Source organism: Ctenopharyngodon idella, chromosome 19, assembly GCF_019924925.1.
Source record: "Ctenopharyngodon idella isolate HZGC_01 chromosome 19, HZGC01, whole genome shotgun sequence".
Lineage (NCBI taxonomy): Eukaryota > Metazoa > Chordata > Actinopteri > Cypriniformes > Xenocyprididae > Ctenopharyngodon > Ctenopharyngodon idella.
In genome coordinates, this window is record NC_067238.1 from 18,995,404 (window position 1) to 19,015,880 (window position 20,477).

General features: G+C 37.6%; 3 protein-coding genes across 6 annotated transcripts; all 3 read right to left on the reverse strand.

The window, feature by feature from the left end:
- Window positions 1–1,075: 1,075 nt before the first annotated feature.
- Window positions 1,076–2,962, reverse strand: LOC127501515 (uncharacterized). Of its 3 annotated transcripts, none has more exons than XM_051873518.1 (4): window positions 2,791–2,962; window positions 2,338–2,667; window positions 1,859–1,902; window positions 1,076–1,452 (listed from the first exon to the last, which is right to left on the reverse strand). In XM_051873518.1, the coding sequence occupies exons 1-4, from the start codon at window positions 2,849–2,851 to the stop codon at window positions 1,381–1,383; spliced, it is 507 nt and encodes a 168-aa protein (XP_051729478.1). In that variant the 5' UTR covers window positions 2,852–2,962; the 3' UTR covers window positions 1,076–1,380. The 3 variants fall into 3 exon arrangements, with proteins under 3 accessions (XP_051729478.1, XP_051729477.1, XP_051729476.1); XM_051873517.1 differs by having other exon boundaries at window positions 1,859–1,906; window positions 2,791–2,958; XM_051873516.1 differs by having other exon boundaries at window positions 1,076–1,530; window positions 1,859–1,906; window positions 2,791–2,948.
- Window positions 2,963–5,413: 2,451 nt separating this feature from the next.
- LOC127501516 (uncharacterized) lies at window positions 5,414–10,874 on the reverse strand. The gene is made up of 4 exons (XM_051873519.1): window positions 9,949–10,874; window positions 9,530–9,835; window positions 9,060–9,128; window positions 5,414–8,759 (listed from the first exon to the last, which is right to left on the reverse strand). The coding sequence occupies exons 1-4, from the start codon at window positions 10,007–10,009 to the stop codon at window positions 8,587–8,589; spliced, it is 609 nt and encodes a 202-aa protein (XP_051729479.1). The 5' UTR covers window positions 10,010–10,874; the 3' UTR covers window positions 5,414–8,586.
- Window positions 10,875–14,992: 4,118 nt separating this feature from the next.
- On the reverse strand, window positions 14,993–18,620 carry LOC127501514 (uncharacterized). Of its 2 annotated transcripts, XM_051873514.1 has the most exons (5): window positions 18,158–18,620; window positions 17,740–17,950; window positions 17,310–17,630; window positions 16,821–16,889; window positions 14,993–16,498 (listed from the first exon to the last, which is right to left on the reverse strand). In XM_051873514.1, exons 2-5 carry the CDS (start codon window positions 17,798–17,800, stop codon window positions 16,326–16,328), a joined length of 624 nt encoding a protein of 207 aa, XP_051729474.1. In that variant the 5' UTR covers window positions 17,801–17,950; window positions 18,158–18,620; the 3' UTR covers window positions 14,993–16,325. The 2 variants fall into 2 exon arrangements, with proteins under 2 accessions (XP_051729474.1, XP_051729475.1); XM_051873515.1 differs by lacking the exon at window positions 18,158–18,620 and having other exon boundaries at window positions 17,740–17,957.
- Window positions 18,621–20,477: the final 1,857 nt, after the last annotated feature.

Consider the following 20,477-nt stretch of genomic DNA (forward strand, 5'->3'; position numbering starts at 1 on the left):
CGATGTTACATCAGACTGACGTCATGGGGTCTCGTCTGGGAGCCCAATCACCTCCAAGTGGTAACAAAACGAGCCAATGAACACTGGCCAGTGAGATTTGCATGCCGAGTCACACGTACCCGGACATACGGGAATAAATAGGACCGATCCTCACTTCGTTCATAATGTGCTTCAGAGCCGAGCGGTTGTGAAAGCGATCGCTCATTCCAAATACCTTCAACAAAGAGAAGAGTTTCTGAGCAAAAGAGAAAACAGCAATTTTAACCGCTCCCCTGGAGAGCGTTTTCTTTCTGTTCCAGCGGTACCCACATTCTCAATAAAAGAGCAGTTTCCAAAACCTCTGGGCCAAACTGGGCCTGTGCTGACAGTGAGAGATGCTCTGCTTCCTCACTCTCGACCACACTCCTCCTCACTCCTCCCTGCCCAGTCCCTCAGGGACCCACAGAGCCGGGTCAGTGCACCACACTAACCGCCTTTACTCAGGGATGCTGTGCTTCCCGGGTTGGACCCCAGCGCTCCTCGCTGCTACTGTTGTGGTAAATTCTATGTTCCTTCAGTTCTGGTCTGAAAGAAAACTCTGAGTCAAATTTTCAAGTCCCAGGAGTTTAACTTTATTGACAAGCAACAAAGTGAGATGCCAGCTCCACATCTGGATCTCTCTAGCCAGGGCACAGTAAGATCCACCCCTACAGTTCTTTTCCATGATCTCATTTACAGGTGCTCTTCTCCCTTTCTCTTCCTGGAGTCTCCCACGTACTCCAACATTGTCACTACAGTCACTTCTCCAATTAAACTGCAGGTGCTGCTTATGCAAGAGATAATTATCTTTGTGTAAGGGTGGCCGACTGCCAACTAATCTACATCATTTGACTTAATCTCTTGTGGTGGAATTCTGCCAATTGATGTTCAACCCTCAATGAAACATTGTATCAAAAACAATCAACACTCCCGGAGGCAAGAAACCTTCACATGACACCCTTAATAATGATCAGTTTCTCTAAAACTGTGAGAACAGATCTGACATCATTAGCATTGCTATGATGGTTTTCTGTCAGAAAATGCACAACACATGTGATTTCTTAGTTTTACTGCTGTTTATTTAATCAGAACTCTCAACAACACATTTACATTGAAGACATTTTATTTGAACAAGTTTTATATGCCATAAAACAGATGATATTTATACTTTCTCCAGAACTCCGCTTATACGCACATATTAGTACTGCTCTAGAGTTTTGCCACAACAGAAGATCTTGCCACCGGAACCACATCTGAGTCACACTGGTGAGCCACATTGGTGGTAACATACAAAAATGCTGATTATTGGGATAGAGTGAAAATAAAGCACACAAATGTGTCATTTAGGTGAATTTTGATCAGTCAGACCAGCACGTTTGGCTGCGGCCCATCCTTTCTGCCAGCCGTGATGGTGAATGTTTCCTCCTGTGACGACTGAAGCCAGAAAAAACACAAACACAACCAGTCCAACACCACTGAATATCAGCACACGCTCTGGCATCGTCAATACATCTACACAGACACAAAACATTCATAAACTAATTACAACAACCGAATAAAGAAACACAGACAGATCAGACAGTAATTCTGACTGGGTTTGAAACTGTGATAAAATGGCAGTAAAATGCACATTCTGTAATAATATGACTAGTAGTTACGTTGCTCAGTAACTATGAACAGTTACACTCTTAAAATAAAAGTTATTTTACTTTGATGGTTCAATGATGAACCTTTATCATCCACAGAAATATGTCCTTTGGACAAAATGTTCTTTATAGTGGAAAAAAGTTCTTTAGATTGTTAAAATTTGCATAACTTATAACTTGATTTTCACTCTTACCTGTGATCTCAACATCTTCTGGCGGTTCTGTGACATTATGAACTCTGTCTGTCAAAAATATTTTAAATATATGATCATCAAACACAAAGAGTTTCAATATTATTATAGCAGCAAACTTCTCAACAACACACATGATTTGAGGAATAATTCATTTCTGGAGCACAAACGCAAAAATAAGAACCTTTAACATCCATGGAATCTTTCCATTGGGAAAAAGGTTCTTTATAGTGGAAAATGGTTCTATAGATGATATAAATGTTCTTCACACTAAGAAAACATGCTTCTTTTAAGAACTGATCACTAGAAGGTTCTTTGTGGAAAACGAAAATGGTTCTTCTATGGCATTGCCGTGAAAAAAAAAAAAAAAAAGTGTAGTACTAGTGATGAATGAAATAAATTGAGAAACAGTAAAATAATTCTCAGCAGTCTCAGCATTAAAAATAAAGCTTTGAGAGAATTGAAAAGTCAGCAGTACTAACCCTCGAGCTGTAGTCTGATGGGTTTGTGAAAGTGCATATCTTGATCCCTTGATCTTGTTCCACAGAAATAAAGACCCGAATCTGACTCTGTTAGATTTTCAATAACTAGAGATGCAGTGTTGCTCCCCCTCTCTGATTTAACTCTGATAGGAGTGTCTGGATGTATTGACCATAGGTTTTTGAAGATCGACAACAACAGTAGCTTTAGTCGTCCAGAATCAGGATTCTGGCGATACCAGGCTATTTCATGTCTGCTGGTCACGTTGCACTTCATACTGATGTTTCCGTTCAGCTGGAATCTTAACAGAGTCACATTATGTTCTGAAACATCTGGGGGAAAAAAAAAAAAATCATAAACTGATCATTTTAAAAGATTTAGATAAAAAAAAAAAAAGATTATGTTTAAGGATAAAAAGGTCAATGATGTGAAATTGTAGAGTAGAATAAATTTACCGCTAGAAGTGATCTGAAGAATCCTGTACAAAAAAACGCAAAAGAACAAGATCTTCTCCATTGTCTTTCATTCGTAACAGCTTTGATCAAACTGAAGGTTTCAATGCACTGCAGAGACACTAAACCACAAAGAGCTTCCACTTCCTTTCTTCAGCAAAGCTTATGCAGCTTCATCATTTGAAGGGCTTTGTTTTGATCCTGTGGTGAAGTAATGTAATTTCTACATTAAATAATTTAGTTCATGCAAGAATAAAAAGAGTAAATTCTATACTAGTACTCAATTTGGGGATATTAATATTTTATATTACATTATACAGTTGTTCATTCTATTGTCTGTATATTTACGTGTGTAACTTTATATCTTTCCCTGCTTTAAAAGTTTTGAGCATCTTTCATTTTAGATGGTGTTAAAAGCCTAAAATTGCAGTTTTTCAAAACTTTTTCCTCTCTTCTTAGTCCTCCTGAACCTCCTTCACTGGTTCAAGTCTTACCTCTCAGTAGGTTCTTCAGGAGGGGTGAGATTTCTCACTCACAACATCTCTTTACTGGGGTGCCTCAGGGCTCAGTGCTGGGACCGCTTCTCTTTCTCATCTAAAAGTCAACACTGGGATCTGTCATTCAGAAACATGGCTTTTCTTATCACTGCTATACTGATGACACTCAACTCTAATTCTCATTCCAACCAGATGATCCAATGGTAGCTGCTCACATCAGCCTCCCTGACAGACATTTCTGGCTGGATGAAGGACCATCACCTTCAACTAAACCTCTCAAAGACAGAACTGCTTGTGGTCTCTGCCAACCCAACGCTTCATCACAACCTCTCCATTCAACTGGGTTTGTCTGCCATAACTCCTTCCAGGAAAGCCAGGAACCTTGGAGTTGTGATTATTAATCAGTTAAACTTCACAGAGCACATTGATAGAACAGTCCGGTCCTGCAAATCTGCCTTATACAACATTACCAAGATCAGGCTCTTCCTATCAGAGCATGTGACACAACTCTGTGTCCAAACTCTTGTTCTATATGCAGACTGGATTATTATTCTCTTGCCCTTCTAGTGTCATCAAGTCAGATTGTTATCATCCTCACCTCATATTTTTGTGGTTTTAGCTGCATAAACATAATGCAGTCAGTCAGGAAACTGATGGTGCTTTGCACGTCATTGATATGAAATCCTTTTGCGCAAATCATTTTCCCATGAAAGTGTGAGAACATCTCTGAATTTTTTACAGCTGTGATGAAGTTTAGCATTGGTAATGATCAGGTTTTCTGACAAAAACTGCACATACACATAATTTCAGTTTTACTGCTGTTTATTTGATCAGAACATGCAACAACTCATTTATCATTGAAGACGACTCTTGACTCTGCCTTATACAACATTACCAAGATCAGGCTCTTCCTATCAGAGCACGGACACAACTCTGTGTCCAAACTCTTGTTCTATATGCAGACTGGATTATTATTCTCTTGCCCTTCTAGTGTCATCAAGATTATCATCCTCACCCCATATTTTTGTGGTTTTAACTTACATCACCATAATGCAGTCAGTCAGGAACTTTGCACGTCATTGATGTGAACCCATTTTCACCTGAAAGCGTAGGAACAGCTCTAACATCATCTCTGTTAAAGTGAAAGTGACGTGAAGGCCAAATATAGTAACCCATACTCGGAATTTATCTTCTGCATTTACTCATCCAGCAACCTTTGGGTTACTAGTCGGACTCGACAGGCCTACTATATTTTATTATTATATATTAACTGTTATATTTTCATTTGATTACATTTTTAAAACTTGATTAAATTGTTAGTTTATGTAAATTTATATTAAATCACAAAAATCACAAAAAAATAAAATGGAAAACAGAGAATTTATGTACAAATAAAATGGATTTCATGGAGCCCTTTCCTGATTTATTACAACATTTTTTCTTTTGTCAAATCAACTTAAGTAATTTATGTAGTTCAGATTACATAATATTTTGAGTTTCTGTTGATTAAATCAATCGCCTTCATTGTATTTACTCAAATTTTTGATTTCAATGAACTCAAAATTTTAAGTCAACAAGGTAACTTACTTTTTTAAGTTAAACCAACAATTCTTTTTTACAGTGTGCTCTGTGGAGTTTAATTGTGAACAAACAAGTTTACATTCATTCTCAAGGTCTAACAAATATGTGGAAAACGTTTCTTTCCCCATTATTGACTAAATTATTGATATCGTGTGATATGGAAAAGAACACTGTGATTGTGAAGAAAATACTGCGGTTACACTCACTGAGTGGCAGCATTAGTTATCAGCGTGAATGTCGTGAAAAACACATCTGAAACAGGAAAGAGCTTTGCGACTGACTGTACAGATAGATTTGACAAGAAATTTGAGGTACATTTTTACAGACTGTCAATGTGTTGAATTTTGAGGTAAAATCATACCCTATATATTGTATTGAAAACTTTTTTACACTTAAAAATATTGAGTAAATTTGAAAGCAGTGAAATCAATTACATATATACCAAATGAAATAATTGGGGGAAAACATTTAAAAAACAGTATTTATGAGTAATATTAACTTTTAATTTCCTCTAACCTTTTGTAAAATACTCCACAAAACCACAGATATACATGACACTGACCTTTATTGTCAATGAGTAAGGCATATTTTATACTCTTTTAACATGTATACAATATTGCCTACATTTAAACTCATGTAACAAACATTTGAGTAGTAAAAATTATACATTTAAAAGTAATTCAAGTGTAATCAACCGGTCTGTTTCCACCGTATCAGCGCTGGTTCTCGTGCCTGAGATGGATTCTAACTTCAGACCGCCGGAGCGTTTCATTCATAACTGAACATTTCTGCATAACCTGCCAATAAACACACAGTGCACAGTTTGGAGAACATTTTATCATTTAAATTAATTCTATTCATTATCTTTAAAAATAAACCTTTTATGCAACAGGCATCAGGCGTTTCAATCATGCAAAAAGACAGACACGACACTCATTTAGGTGACTCACATTGCGTCCCTATATGTTGTTTTGCATTAAATAAAATGATTTAAAGCACGATAATGATTTATAGATAAAATAAATCATACACAATCCTGAATTTCACAGCGGAGATGCACCAATTCTGTAATGCTGAGAAGAGAGAACTGCTCTGGGCTGCGTTGTGTGTTAAAGATTGTTAATAATATTGATTTGAATTAAGTAATATTTGTGGTTCTTGAAACAGATCAGTTTAATTCTCCATTCTCAAATATTTTGATAGAAATTTTACAAATATATTAAGTATATTTTTTTAAAAAGGAATTTATTAGTCAAATACTAAATTCTTTTAGTGAAAAAAAATGTAATTTTCAGACATTAACTGTTGAATTTTTAGTTAATTATTTTGGTATGTTCAACCCAAACTATCAAGTAAATGATATCAAGCAATTTTATTAAGTTATTAAAGTTGATTATTACTGTGATATAGGCCACTGAATTATTTTTTAGAGAGTATAGTTTTAGGGCTGGACAATATGATGTGGGCCATTCTACAGAGTTGGTGTAAACTGCTGTCCCACAACAATACATTTTAGATGTTTACTAAGATCATTTATTATCTATTGAATCCCACAATAATATTTAAAATATCATTAAGCTTAATATAAATAAAATCTTCATTTATTGAGTACTTTCAGTTGGGAGGTGGCTGTCCCGAACCCATAAATTTCAACTTGTGAAAATGATACTGAAATAATTTTTGCAATTCTTTTCCATTGTTGTTTTTAAAAATATATAGATTTTTTTTTTTAAAGTGAGGTTAAAAAATATATATTTATTTTATATTTTATTTTTAAATCATGAAACTTTATATAAAAAAAAAAAATGCGTCCCGCATTTTCATATCACTACTGAAACAGTGTGTGTTTGAGTCCATTGTCTGAGACTGATTTTAACACACTTCTACATTTCTGATCAGGAAATATTCCTGTGTTCCTCCCTCTCATAGCCTCTCTTTCACAGTAGATAGGTCCATCATTCTGAGTTAAATGTGTTCAGAAGTCTGAAAATCTGTGTGGAACTTTAAGGAACGTCACTAAGAAACACCTTTTTCTGCAATTAAGCAAACTTTGTTGGGTGTTATTCCATAATATTTAGTTTTTATGTGTGTACTACTGTTCATAAGTGTGCTAACTATCCATGTGCTGATTAGCATCTTTGAGCGGCTCAAAAGTATTGAAAATTGTCACTACCGAAACATCATTGGAACACATAATCATTTATTTGGGGGAAATTTTACTACAGTTTTGCAGTCATTAGTATTTTAAAATGTTTTGTGAGTTAAAATTGTGTAATGTGATGTGGTCACTACCAACACATTACTGTCACTACCGAAAATGTGCAGTCACGACTGAAACATGGGATGTTCTGTCAAAAATAAAGTATATTGAATGATCAACTAAGATGTTATGATAGTGTTTGGTTCAATGTTTTTTCAAACTAATGAATCCTTCACTTTGAAATCAGTTTGATAAACTTTATGACTTTTACAAAGAAAGATTGGATTCAAAATACAACAAATCTCATAAATTACACTTGAAATATTGTTAAAATTGTTAAATGTTATTAATTTACCTGTGAAAACTTAAAAAAAAAAAAAATAGCAAAAAATATATTTTCAAGGTGGATGTAAACAAAATCTTAATAGGTCAATGTGACTCTTCTTATTAAAATATTTATTATTGTGTTTCGGTAGTGACAAATTTGGGGAGAGGAAAAATATTCCAAAAGTTTATATATGAAAAGTTAAATATGAGAATTAACTGCACAATTACTAGAAAAGTGTACCTTTGATTTTATACAATTTGCAAAATTTGTGGAAAAATACATATTTTTCAAGACGTTTCCAACTCTGACTTTGAGCCAGTTCTGTAGAATGGCATATATAACATTGATTTAAGTGATCAACCGGATTTATACCTACCTATATTGTATTTATAAAAAGCGTTCACAGGCAGATTTGCTTTATGTATTTTCCCGGCATCGAAATCAGGCACACATAAATGTCAGGAAACACGATTCCTGGCTGCAGGTCAATATCCATGGATCACTGGATCTTTGGTAAGTTGTAAGGAACAGTATATCGAGTCCAACCTTTAGTTTAAACTGATAATTGTTTGTTTTACTTGCATTTTCACAGTTTTCCCTATTAAATCTTGTCATGCAGCAGCTCTTTTGCCACTCATTCCGGCTGAGGGGTCGTGTTCCGGCGGGAAAGTGACGTCCTCTATACTGAGTCAGCGTTCTGACGTAGAACCTGGAAGCTCTGCACTGAGTCTATACGACGTAAACAGTGTAGGAGAATGACAGGGAAGAGATGAAACTGTTGAATAAAGTCACTATTTTTGTTTTGTTTTTGTGCATAAAAAGTATTCTCGTCTCTTCATAACATTAAGGTTGAAGCGCTGCAGTCACATGACTGTTTTAATGATGAATTTAGTACATTTCTGGACCTTAAAAAGTGCAGTGACATTGCTGCCTATGTGTGGTTCAGATAACTCTCGGATTTCATCAAAAATATCTTAATTTGTGTTCTGAAGATGAACGAAGGTCTTACAGGTGTGGAACGACATGAGAGTGAGTAATTAATGACAGAATTTTCATTTTTGGGTGAACTAACCCTTTAATAAATGAAGTAATTTTCTCCAGTAAATGTACCATGATTTAAGAATGTTTAGATGTTTGTACATACAAAAATGCTGATTATTGGGATAAAGCATAAAATAAAGCACACAAATGTGTCATTTAGCTGATTTTTGATCAGTCAGACCAGCACGTTTGGCTGCGGCCCATCCTTTCTGCCAGCCGTGACAGTAAATGATTCCTCCTGTGACGACTGAAGCCAGAAAAAACACAAACACAGCCAGTCCAACACCACTGAATATCAGCTCACGCTCCGTCATCATCACCTCATCTACACACAGACACAAAACATTCATAAACCAATTACATCAACAGAGTAAAGAAACTAGACACTAATTCTGACTGGGTTTGAAACTGTGATAAAATGGCAGTAAAATGCACATTCTGTAATAATGTGAGTAGTAGTTATGTTGCTCAGTAACTATGAACAGTTGCACTTAAAATAAAAGTTTTTATTTCACTTTGAAGGTTCAATGATGAACCTTTATCATCCACAGAATCTTTCAACTGGACAAAAGGTTCTTTAGGTTGTTAAAATTGGCATAACTTCTAACTTGATTTCCACTCTCACCTGTGATCTCAACATCTTCTGGCGGTTCTGTGACATTATGAACTTTGTCCTCTCTGTCTGTCAGCTTGTCTGAAAATATTTTAAATATATGATCATCAAACACAAAGAGTTTCAATATTATTATAGCAGCAAACTTCTCAACAACACACATGATTTGAGGAATAATTCATTTCTGGAGCACAAACACAAAATAAGAACCTTTAACATCTTCATTGCACAAAAGGTTCTTTATAGTGGAAAATGGTTCTATAGATGATATAAATGTTCTTCACACTAAGAAAACATGCTTCTTTTAAGAACTGATCACTAGAAGGTTCTTTGCAGAAACAAAAATGGTTCTTGCATTGCTGTGAAAAAAAAGTGTAGTAGTGATGACTGAAATAAATTGAGAAGCAGTAAAATAATTCTCATCAGTCTCGGCATTAAAAACATGAAGATTTGAGACAAATTGAAAAGTCAGCAGTACTAACCCTCGAGCTGTAGTCTGATGGGTTTGTCAAAGTACATCGCTGAATATCCTGAATGTCCTGAATATGTTCTTCCACAGAAATAAAGACCCGAATTTGACTCATTTAGTTTATTAATAACTAGAGAGACTGTGTTGCTCCCCATATGCTGATTTCTGTAGTCCTTGGGAGACATCAGTAGCGTTATTTGTCCAGAATCAGGATTCTGGTGATACCAGGTTATTTCATGATTCTCGGTCACGTTGCACTTCAGACTGATTGTTCCGTTCAGCTGGAATCTTAACAGAGTCACATTATGTTCTGAAACATCTGGAAAAAAAAATCATAAACTGATCCTTTGAAATGATTTAAATAAAAACATTGGTATGTTTAAGATTAAAAAGGTCAATGATGTGAAATTGTAAAGTCGTAAATAAATTTACCACTAGACGTGATCTGAAGAATCCTGTACAAAAAAATGCAAAAGAACAAGATCTTCTCCATTGTCTTTCATTCGTAACAGCTTTGATCAAACTGCAGGTTTCAATGCACTGCAGAGACACTAAACCACAAAGAGCTTCCACTTCCTTTCTTCAGCAAAGCTTATGCAGCTTCATCATTTTGATCATAATTTCTACATTAGTTCAGGCAAGAATTTGAAAAAAAAGTAAATTCTATACTAGTACTCAATTCGGGAAAATTAATATTTTACAGTATACAGTTGTTCATTCTATTGTCTATATATATACATGTGTAACTTAATAAATATCTTTCCCTGCTTCGTAGTCCTCCTGAACCTCCTTCAGTGGTTCAAGTCTTACCTCTCAGTAGGTCCTTCAGGGTGTCTTGGAGGGGTGAGATTTCTAAGTCACATCATCTCTCTACTGGGGTGCCTCAGGGCTCAGTGCTGGGACCGCTTCTCTTCCTCATCTAAAAGTCAACACTGGGATCTGTCATTCAGAAACATGGCTTTTCTTATCACTGCTATACTGATGACACTCAACTCTAATTCTCATTCCAACCAGATGATCCAATGGTAGCTGCTCACATCAGCCTCCCTGACAGACATTTCTGGCTGGATGAAGGACCATCACCTTCAACTAAACCTCTCAAAGACAGAACTGCTTGTGGTCTCTGCCAACCCAACGCTTCATCACAACCTCTCCATTCAACTGGGTTTGTCTGCCATAACTCCTTCCAGGAAAGCCAGGAACCTTGGAGTTGTGATTATTAATCAGTTAAACTTCACAGAGCACATTGATAGAACAGTCCGGTCCTGCAAATCTGCCTTATACAACATTACCAAGATCAGGCTCTTCCTATCAGAGCACGGACACAACTCTGTGTCCAAACTCTTGTTCTATATGCAGACTGGATTATTATTCTCTTGCCCTTCTAGTGTCATCAAGTCAGATTGTTATCATCCTCACCTCATATTTTTGTGGTTTTAGCTGCATAAACATAATGCAGTCAGTCAGGAAATTGATAGTGCTTTGCACGTCATTGATGTGAACCCAATTTTTCCCTTGAAAGCATAGGAACAGCTCTAACATCTCTGTTAAATTGAAAGTGAATGTAAAAGTGACGTGAAGGCCAAGTATAGTAACCCATACTCTGAATTTATCCTCCACATTTACCCATCCAACTTAGTACTCGCACATTAGGAGTAGTGAACACACACACACTGCAAACCGTGATACACACCCAAAGCAGCGACGGGGTTAGGTGTCTTGCTCAAGGGCACCTCAGTCATTTCCTGTTGGTGCTGGAATCGAACCAGCAACCTTTGGGTTACCAGTCGAACTCGATAGGCCTACTATATTTTATTATTATATATTAACTGTTATATTTTCATTTGATTACATTTTAAAAACTTGATTAAATTGTTAGTTTATGTAAATTTATATTAAATCATAAAACACAGAATCCCCAAAAAATAAAATGGAAAACAGAGAATTTATGTGCAAATAATACGGATTTCATGGAGCCCTAAATTAAAAGGTAGCTGCTCTGTGGAGTTTAATTGTGAACAAAGTTTACATTCATTCTCAAGGTCTAACAAATATGTGGAAAACATTTCTTTCCCCATTAAAGGGATAGTTCACCCAAAAATGAAAATTATCTCATGATTTACTCACCCTCAAGCCATCCTAGGTGTATATGACATTCTTCTCTCAGACGAACACATTCAGAGTTATATTAAATAATGTCCAGGGTAATCCATGCTTTATAATGGGAGTGGATGGTGCCCCAAAATTTGAAGTCCAAATAATTGCACCCATCCATTATAAAAGAAGTCCACACGGCTCCAGGGGGTTAATAAAGGCCTTCTGAAGCAAAGCAATGCATTTGTATAAGAAAATTATCCATATTTAAAACTTTATAACTTGTAATCTCTAGCTTCCGCTAACCGTTATACGCGTTCACGAGAGAGTGGCGTCCCAGCTTATGACGTAAGACGCAGGCGCAGCGTGAGCTCCGGTGACGAATGCGGAAGTGCAGAGGAGAGAGCAAAACAAAATACCAGTCACGAATTAAAAGTACAAAACTAGGATTTGCAAAGAAAAATGTCGGAGGATTTCGATATAAGCCAAGAGGAGACTGAGTTTTTTCCCCAGCCATATTTGTTTGAACTGGAATACGGACCAGGAACTCCGGGAGATGGAGGAGGCTGCCGGAACAGTGGCACAAACAACAGAACTGAGGAGACGAAGGGTTCATGATCCCTCACCCCTTATTTACACTGCACGTGTCTGCGGCATCTGTCAAAAATAGAATTGCCGTCTATCTTTAGCGAAGCGAGCCGCTTCTGAAACGTGCCGCAGCTGGTGTAAACACAAGCACTGACTAGAGTGGCCACGGATCAGCTCCGGTAGCCGTGTCGCAGCCGTAACGCGCCGCCGTGGTGGTGCTCATGCGGGATATGCGAAGCTATACTAACAGAGGTTGAGAGTGTTTGCTGCCACGAATGGGCGATTGGAATGCCACCTTTAAGCCTCGTTTACACTGCACACGTTTGCGGCGCGTTACGGCTCCGGCAAGGTTTTGTTCCGTCCTCTACGCGGTGACAACTCACACCAGAAGCATTTCAGAAGTGAAGCGGCTGGATTTGCGAGACCACGAGATTTGCCTGTCTGACGTTTTTTCCCTTGATTTTTTCGTGTTTTTAATGGCTAAATGGTTATATTTTGTCCGGTTTAATTGTGTTTATTGCTATACCATACTTTATTTTGCTGTAGCCTACAGACGAAGTTAATACACTTAAAAGTCCAGTTATGGATGACAAGAACAAAAAAATTTCAAGTTTTTCAACTTCTATTCTCTTGTCTTCAATTACTGGCCTCCTAGTGATGTGAAATATGAGCGGGAGTTTACACAGGGTGATTATTTTGACTTTATTTTGTATTTGAGCTGCATGTCTTGGACTGTCAAAAATAGGCGATGCGCCTATCTTTAGCGAAGCGCAGCGGCGAGCCGCTTCTGGGACGCTTCTAAAGCCCAGGGTATACTTCAATTTCCGCGCCCGGACGCGTCTCGCGCGCAGTCGCGTCCGCGCATCCTTCAAAATATACTAAACCACAGATGCGCGCAGATGACCGAGTTCGACACATGCGCAGTACAATTTTTTCTATACTCTTTACCAGACATCGTGTCATCAACGGGACATTAGCTGGGCAGGATCGGAGAAGAAAAATAGTGCATCCACCATTGCAACATAGTTCAGAAGATAGACCAAAAGAACAAGAAACAAAAACGATGGAGAAGGCATGCTTCTGAGTTTACTCGTCTTGTTTTTGAATCGCGATTTACAGTCTCTTCTTCAACGACTACACATTGTGCTCAGTACTGTGCGTATTGCCACCTAGTGGACTCTTCTGTCCTGCTTGCGCTTGCGTTGTTGCACGCGCACCGTCCGCGCGGTCTCGAAATTTGGGCTGCACGCGGACGGGGTGTGCGGCCGGCCGCGAGCCCTCCGCATGAAGTAATTTTCGTGCACGAACGCGGACGGCCGAAGTATACCCGGGGCTTAAAATCGCACCGCGGCGCGGCTGGTGTAAACACGAGCATTGATTAGAGTGGCCGCGTATCAGCTCCGGTAGCCGCGTCGCAGACGCGTGCAGTGTAAACGAGGCTTCAAAAGTTTTTGAGGACTGAGCGCTGCTGTGTAACACAATATGAAGGCTTTCTGCATTTGTTGCGCCAAAGTGTACTCTAAGTAGTATTCTCCTTACCTCGTATAAACTGGAGGCGTCGACCAAGGCCTGAAGGACCTGGTGGTACACAGTCTGTGAGTAAGTATTTTTGTGTGTGTGTGTAAATATTTGTTTTACAGTCAGGTTGGTGGAATACCGAGCTGTGCTAGTTTTAAATGTTAAATTGCGTGTAGAGATTAAAAAAATAATAATAATTAAAAAAAAACTTTACAACAATTACATGAGCGATTACTTAACTTTATATAGCAATCATATTACAGTATGCACAGCACGCATTTATATAATTTTTCCACGGGTGTATTTTCATCCTAGCGAATAGCGAGCAGCCATAGCTTCAATCGTTCAGGATCCGTTACAGGGAATTTGTGAAATGGTGCATCATCTTTTGATGTCGGCGCACGTAATCACAAGACTTTAGCTTTGTTTTGTATTCACAAGAAATCAGCATTTTAACTCTAATAAAATGTAGAGTATAGCTCAAACAATTTGCGTGGATTTCCTTTGCTGTACACAACTTGGTTCTCGGAAGACTAGCATATTCTCACCGGAGCTCACGCTGCGCCTGCGTCTTACGTCATAAGCTGGGACGCCACTCTTTTGTGAACGCGCGTATGACAGCTAGCGGAAGCTATTACAGGTTATAAAGTTTTAAATATGGATATTTCTCTTATACAAATGCATCGCTTTGCTTCAGAAGACCTTTATTAACTCCCCGGAGCCGTGTGAACTTCTTTTATAATGGATGGCTGCATTTTTTCTGTCTTAAGAATTTGGGGCACCATCCACTCCCATTATAAAATATGGATTAGCCTGGACATTATTTAATATAAATCCGATTGTATTCGTCTGAAAGAAGAATGTCATATACACCAAGGATGGCTTGAGGGTGAGTAAATCATGGGATAATTTTCATTTTTGGGTGAACTATCCCTTTAATGACTAAATTATTGATATCGTACGATATGGAAAAAAACACTGTGATTGTGACGAAAATACTGTGGTTACACCCATTGAGTGGCAAATAACCAGTGTTACCAAGAGTGGCAGCATTGGTTATCAGTGTGAATGCCATGAAAAACACACAAAACACATCCAAAATGGCAAGAGCTTTGCGATTGACTGTGCAAACAGATTTAACAAGAAATCTGAGGTACATCTTTACAGACTGCCGAAAGCTACAGAAAAGAGAAGCAATGGATCGCTGCAATTCACAGAAACAACTGGATCAATTTGTCAGTATGTTGAATTTTGAGGTAAAATCATACCCTATATATTGTATTGACAACTCATCAATTTAATATTTACCATCTTAAATTCTGCATAATTGGATGTTTTTAAATAAACACTGACAAAAAAAACTATACTACACTAAAAACTTTTACTATGATTTACTCATTTTTACACTTAAAAATATTGAGTGAAATTTAAAGCAGTGAAATCAATTACATATACTGTATGAAATAATTGGGGAAAAACATTTAAAAACCAGTATTTATGAGTAATGTTAACTTTTATAATATGAGAAATATTAACTTTTAATTTCCTCTAAACCTTTGTAAAATACCCCACAAAACCACAGATATACATGACACTGGCCTTTATTGTCGATGAGTAAGGCATATTTTATACTCTTTTAACATGAACATGGTATAATAAAAAATCTATGGGGTATTTTGAGCTGAAACTTCACAGACACATTCTGGGGACACCAGAGACTTATATTACATCTTGTGAAATCGACATTCTAGGGCACCTTTAAGTCCTGTAAGTTGTGAGGTGGAGCCTCCATGGATCAGACTTGTTTGTTCAGCACATCCCACAGATGCTCGACTGGATTGAGATCTGGGGAATTTGGAGGTCAAGTCAACACCTCAAACTCGTTGTTGTGCTCCTCAAACCATTCCTGAACCATTTTTGCTTTGTGGCAGGAGCATTATCCTGCTGAAAGAGGCCACAGCCACCAGGGAATACTGTTTCCATGAAAGGGTGTACATGGTCTGCAACAATGCTTAGGTAGGTGGTACGTGTCAAAGTAACATCCACATGGATGGCAGGACCCAAGGTTTCCCAGCAGAACATTGCCCAAAGCATCACACTGCCTCTGCCGGCTTGACTTCTTCCCATAGTGCATCCTGGTGACGTGTTCTCCAGGTAAACAACGCACACGCACCCGGCCATCCATGTGATGTAAAAGAAAACGTGATTCATCAGACCAGGTCACCTTCTTCCATTGCTCCGTGGTCCAGTTCTGATGCTCACGTGTCCACTGTTGGCTCTTTCGGCGGTAGACAGGGGTCAGCATGGGCATAATCAATGTTATTCACTTCACTTGTCAGTGCTCATAATGTTATGCCTGATCGATGCATATTGATATAACCCAGATTTATACCCATTTATATTGTATTTATGATGTGTTCACAGGCAAATTTGCTTTATGTATTTCCTCAGCATCGAAATCAGGCATATATAAATGTCAGGAAACACAACTCCAGGCATGTCATTTTGCTTCTCCAGTAAATGTACCATGATTTAAGAATGTTTAGATGTTTGTACATACAAAAATGCTGATTATTGGGATAAAGTGTAAAATAAAGCACACAAATGTGTCATTTAGCTGATTTTTGATCAGTCAGACCAGCAAGTTTGGCTGCGGCCCATCCTTTCTGCCAGCCGTGACAGTAAATGATTCCTCCTGTGACGACTGAAGCCAGAAAAAACACAAACACAGCCAGTCCAACACCACTGAATATCAGCACACGCTCTGGCATTGTCAGCCCATCTACACAGAGACACAAAACATTCATAAACCAATTACATCAACAGAGTAAAGAAACAGACAGATCAGACACTAATTCTGACTGGGTTTGAAACTGTGATAAAATGGTGGTAAAGGAACATCTGTGATGCACATTCTGTAATAATATGAATAGTAGTTATGTTGCTCAGTAACTATGAACAGTTACACTCTTAAAATAAAGGTTTTTATTTCACTTTGATGGTTCAATAATGAACCTTTATCATCCACAGAATCTTTCAACTGGACAAAATGTTCTTTAGGTTGTTAAAATTGGCATAACTTATAACTTGATTTCCACTCTCACCTGTGATCTCAACATCTTCTGGCGGTTCTGTGACAGTATGAACTTTGTCCTCTCTGTCTGTCAGCTTGTCTGAAAATATTTTAAATATATGACCATCAAACACAAGGAGTTTCAATATTATTATAGCAGCAAACTTCTCAACAACACACATGATTTGAGGAATAATTCATTTCTGGAGCACAAACACCACATAAAAATTAGAACCTTTAACATCCATGGAATCTTTCCATTGGGAAAAAGGTTCTTTATAGTGGAAAATGGTTCTATAGATGATATAAATGTTCTTCACACTAAGAAAACATGCTTCTTTTAAGAACTGATCACTAGAAGGTTCTTTGTGGAAACAAAAATGATTCTTCAATGGCATCGCCGTGAAAAATTCTAGTGATGATTGAAATAAATTGAGAAGCAGTAAAATAATTCTCATCAGTCTCAGCATTAAAAACATTATGAAGATTTGAGAGAAAGTGAATTGTCAGCAGTACTAACCCTCGAGCTGTAGTCTGATGGGTTTGTCAAAGTACATCACTGAATATCCTGATCTTGTTCCACAGAAATAAAGACCTGAATCTGACTCTGTTAGATTTTTAATAACTAGAGAGACTTTGTCCATTGCATTAAGTCTCTGATGATCGATTTGATAGCTTTTCCATATGTTGCCCATGACAGACATCAGTAACTTTAGTTGTCCAGAATCAGGATTCTGGTGATACCAGGCTATTATTTCGAATTTGCCGGTCATGTTGCACTTCAGACTGATTTCTCCATTCAGCTGGAATCTTAACAGAGTCGCATCTTGTTCTGAAACATCTGGAAAAAATCATAAACTGATCCTTTGAAACGATTTAGATAAAAACATTAATTATGTTTAAGGATAAAAAGGTCAATGATGTGAAATTGTAAAGTCGAATAAATTTACCACTAGACGTGATCTGAAGAATCCTGTACAAAAAAACGCAAAAGAACAAGATCTTCTCCATTGTCTTTCATTCGTAACAGCTTTGATCAAACTGAAGGTTTCAATGCACTGCAGAGACACTAAACCACAAAGAGCTTCCACTTCCTTTCTTCAGCAAAGCTTATGCAGCTTCATCATTTGAAGGGCTTTGTTTTGATTCTCTGGTGAGATACTATGGAAAAACAAATGCAATTTCTCCATTAGTTCAGGCAAGAATAAAAAAAAGTAAATTCTATACTAGTACTCAATTCGGGAAAATTAATATTTTATGTTACAGTATACAGTTGTTCATTCTATTGTCTGTATATTTACATGTGTAATAAATATCTTTCCCTGCTTCTTAGTCCTCCTGAACCTTCTTCAGTGGTTCAAGTCTTACCTCTCAGTAGGTTCTTCAGGAGGGGTGAGATTTCTTACTCACAACATCTCTTTACTGGCGTGCCTCAGGGCTCAGTGCTGGGACCGCTTCTCTTCTCCATCTACACGTCAACACTGGGATCTGTCATTCGTAAACATGGCTTGTGACACTCAGCTTTACTTCTCATTTCAACCAGATGATCCAATGGTAGCTGCTCACATCAGCCTCCCTGACAGACATTTCTGGCTGGATGAAGGACCATCACCTTCAACTAAACCTCTCAAAGACAGAACTGCTTGTGGTCTCTGCCAACCCAACGCTTCATCACAACCTCTCCATTCAACTGGGTTTGTCTGCCATAACTCCTTCTAGGAAAGCCAGGAACATTGGAGTTGTGATTATTAATCAGTTAAACTTCACAGAGCACATTGATAGAACAGTCCGGTCCTGCAAATCTGCCTTATACAACATTACCAAGATCAGGCTCTTCCTATCAGAGCACGTGACACAACTCTGTGTCCAAACTCTTGTTCTATATGCAGACTGGATTATTGTTCTCTTGCCCTTCTAGTGTCATCAAGTCAGATTGTTATCATCCTCACCTCATATTTTTGTGGTTTTAGCTGCATAAACATAATGCAGTCAGTCAGGAAACTGATGGTGCTTTGCACGTCATTGATATGAAATCCTTTTGCGCAAATCATTTTCCCATGAAAGTGTGAGAACATCTCTGAATTTTTTACAGCTGTGATGAAGTTTAGCATTGGTAATGATCAGGTTTTCTGACAAAAACTGCACATACACATAATTTCAGTTTTACTGCTGTTTATTTGATCAGAACATGCAACAACTCATTTATCATTGAAGACGACTCTTGACTTTTTTATTAAACCAAGCTTTGTGACGCAGAATACATATACATTTAGTCTTGAAACAAGCTTATATGTACATATTAATACTCCTCTCGGTCAATATAAAAAGTCTAAAGATATAGCCAGACACATGACTCGTGTTCATTTTAACATGCGTCCTATTTACAAACTTTACAAACAGTGCACAGCATAAATGAGTACACCCCCTCTGAAACTTAACAAATTCAGCAATTTCTCTTTACTTAGAAGACATGTTAGGGTTCTCTAGAGATATAATGTTCCAGCAAGTCTGCTTGATCAATTACCAAAGTGTTATTATTTAGGAAAATAAGATTTTCTTATTAAAGTGATAAAATCTAGACGTTTTAGACGTTCACCTGCATGACATCATCAGGTGCTTTAAGACGTCACGCCAAACCCGCGGATCAACCGGATGAGCTTCTGAAGCGAAATCATGAAAACCATTGATTCATGAGAGTATGTAATTACAGCATGAGAAGCACTTTAATAAAGCAGTGCGCGGAACTGTATTGTCTGAACTTTCACTGAGTCTCTGGTGTTTGTGTTTCATGTTCATCAATGATTGACCAGGTTCAGTCAGTTGAGTCTCGCGACACTCTGCTGCCCTCTGCTGTCTGCATCTCAACTCACACGTTTCTGATCAGATCAACCAAAAGAAGTGAATTCAGATATTAAGAGACTTTGAAGCACTTCAGTAACATTCTGGTGTTGATTAATGACTTATTTCAGGGATTCCCAAATTTTGACAACCGACCCAGAGTCCCCCTGAGCTAGGTAATATTTCAATATAATAACAACACATTCACATGTTCACACACTACAAAAAAAGATTTTCTTTGTCGATTTCCATTAAAAATATCTAAAAATTCTTAAATCAAGATACATCAATTGACTTGAGAAGCAAAATGAAGATATTAACTCAAAAAAACCAAGTTTTTTTTTCTGACCCCATTAGCAGATATTTGTTCTTGTTTTAAGCATAAACTCACTTCATTTTTGTCCATTTTTAGTAAACAAGACTTAATAGCCTATATTAATTAATTTCGCTTCTCCAGTAAATGTATAGTACAAACTGTTTACACGTTTGTGCTGGAAAACATCACAGAAATACTGAGTAAGAACATCATTTTTTGCAGTGTGTGATCAATCAGTTCCAAAAATAAATACAGAACCTGTGCAAAGTGAAAGAAAAAGAGGAAAAAAAGATGGAGCCGCAAACTTCACATATCTTTTGAAAATCCAGCGTTTAGCAGTGTTGCCAAGTCTGTGGTTTTTCCCGTGGAATTGGGCTACTTTTACCCTGTTGCCACTGGTTGTTTTTCATGTCCGCAGGTTGAAGTGACCCCAAATAACATGATATTTAGCCCCTGAAATGCGACTTTTACCTGAGAAGCCCCTCCAAAAACACGGATTTTACCCCCTGGAACGCGATTTTTACTGTGGGACAC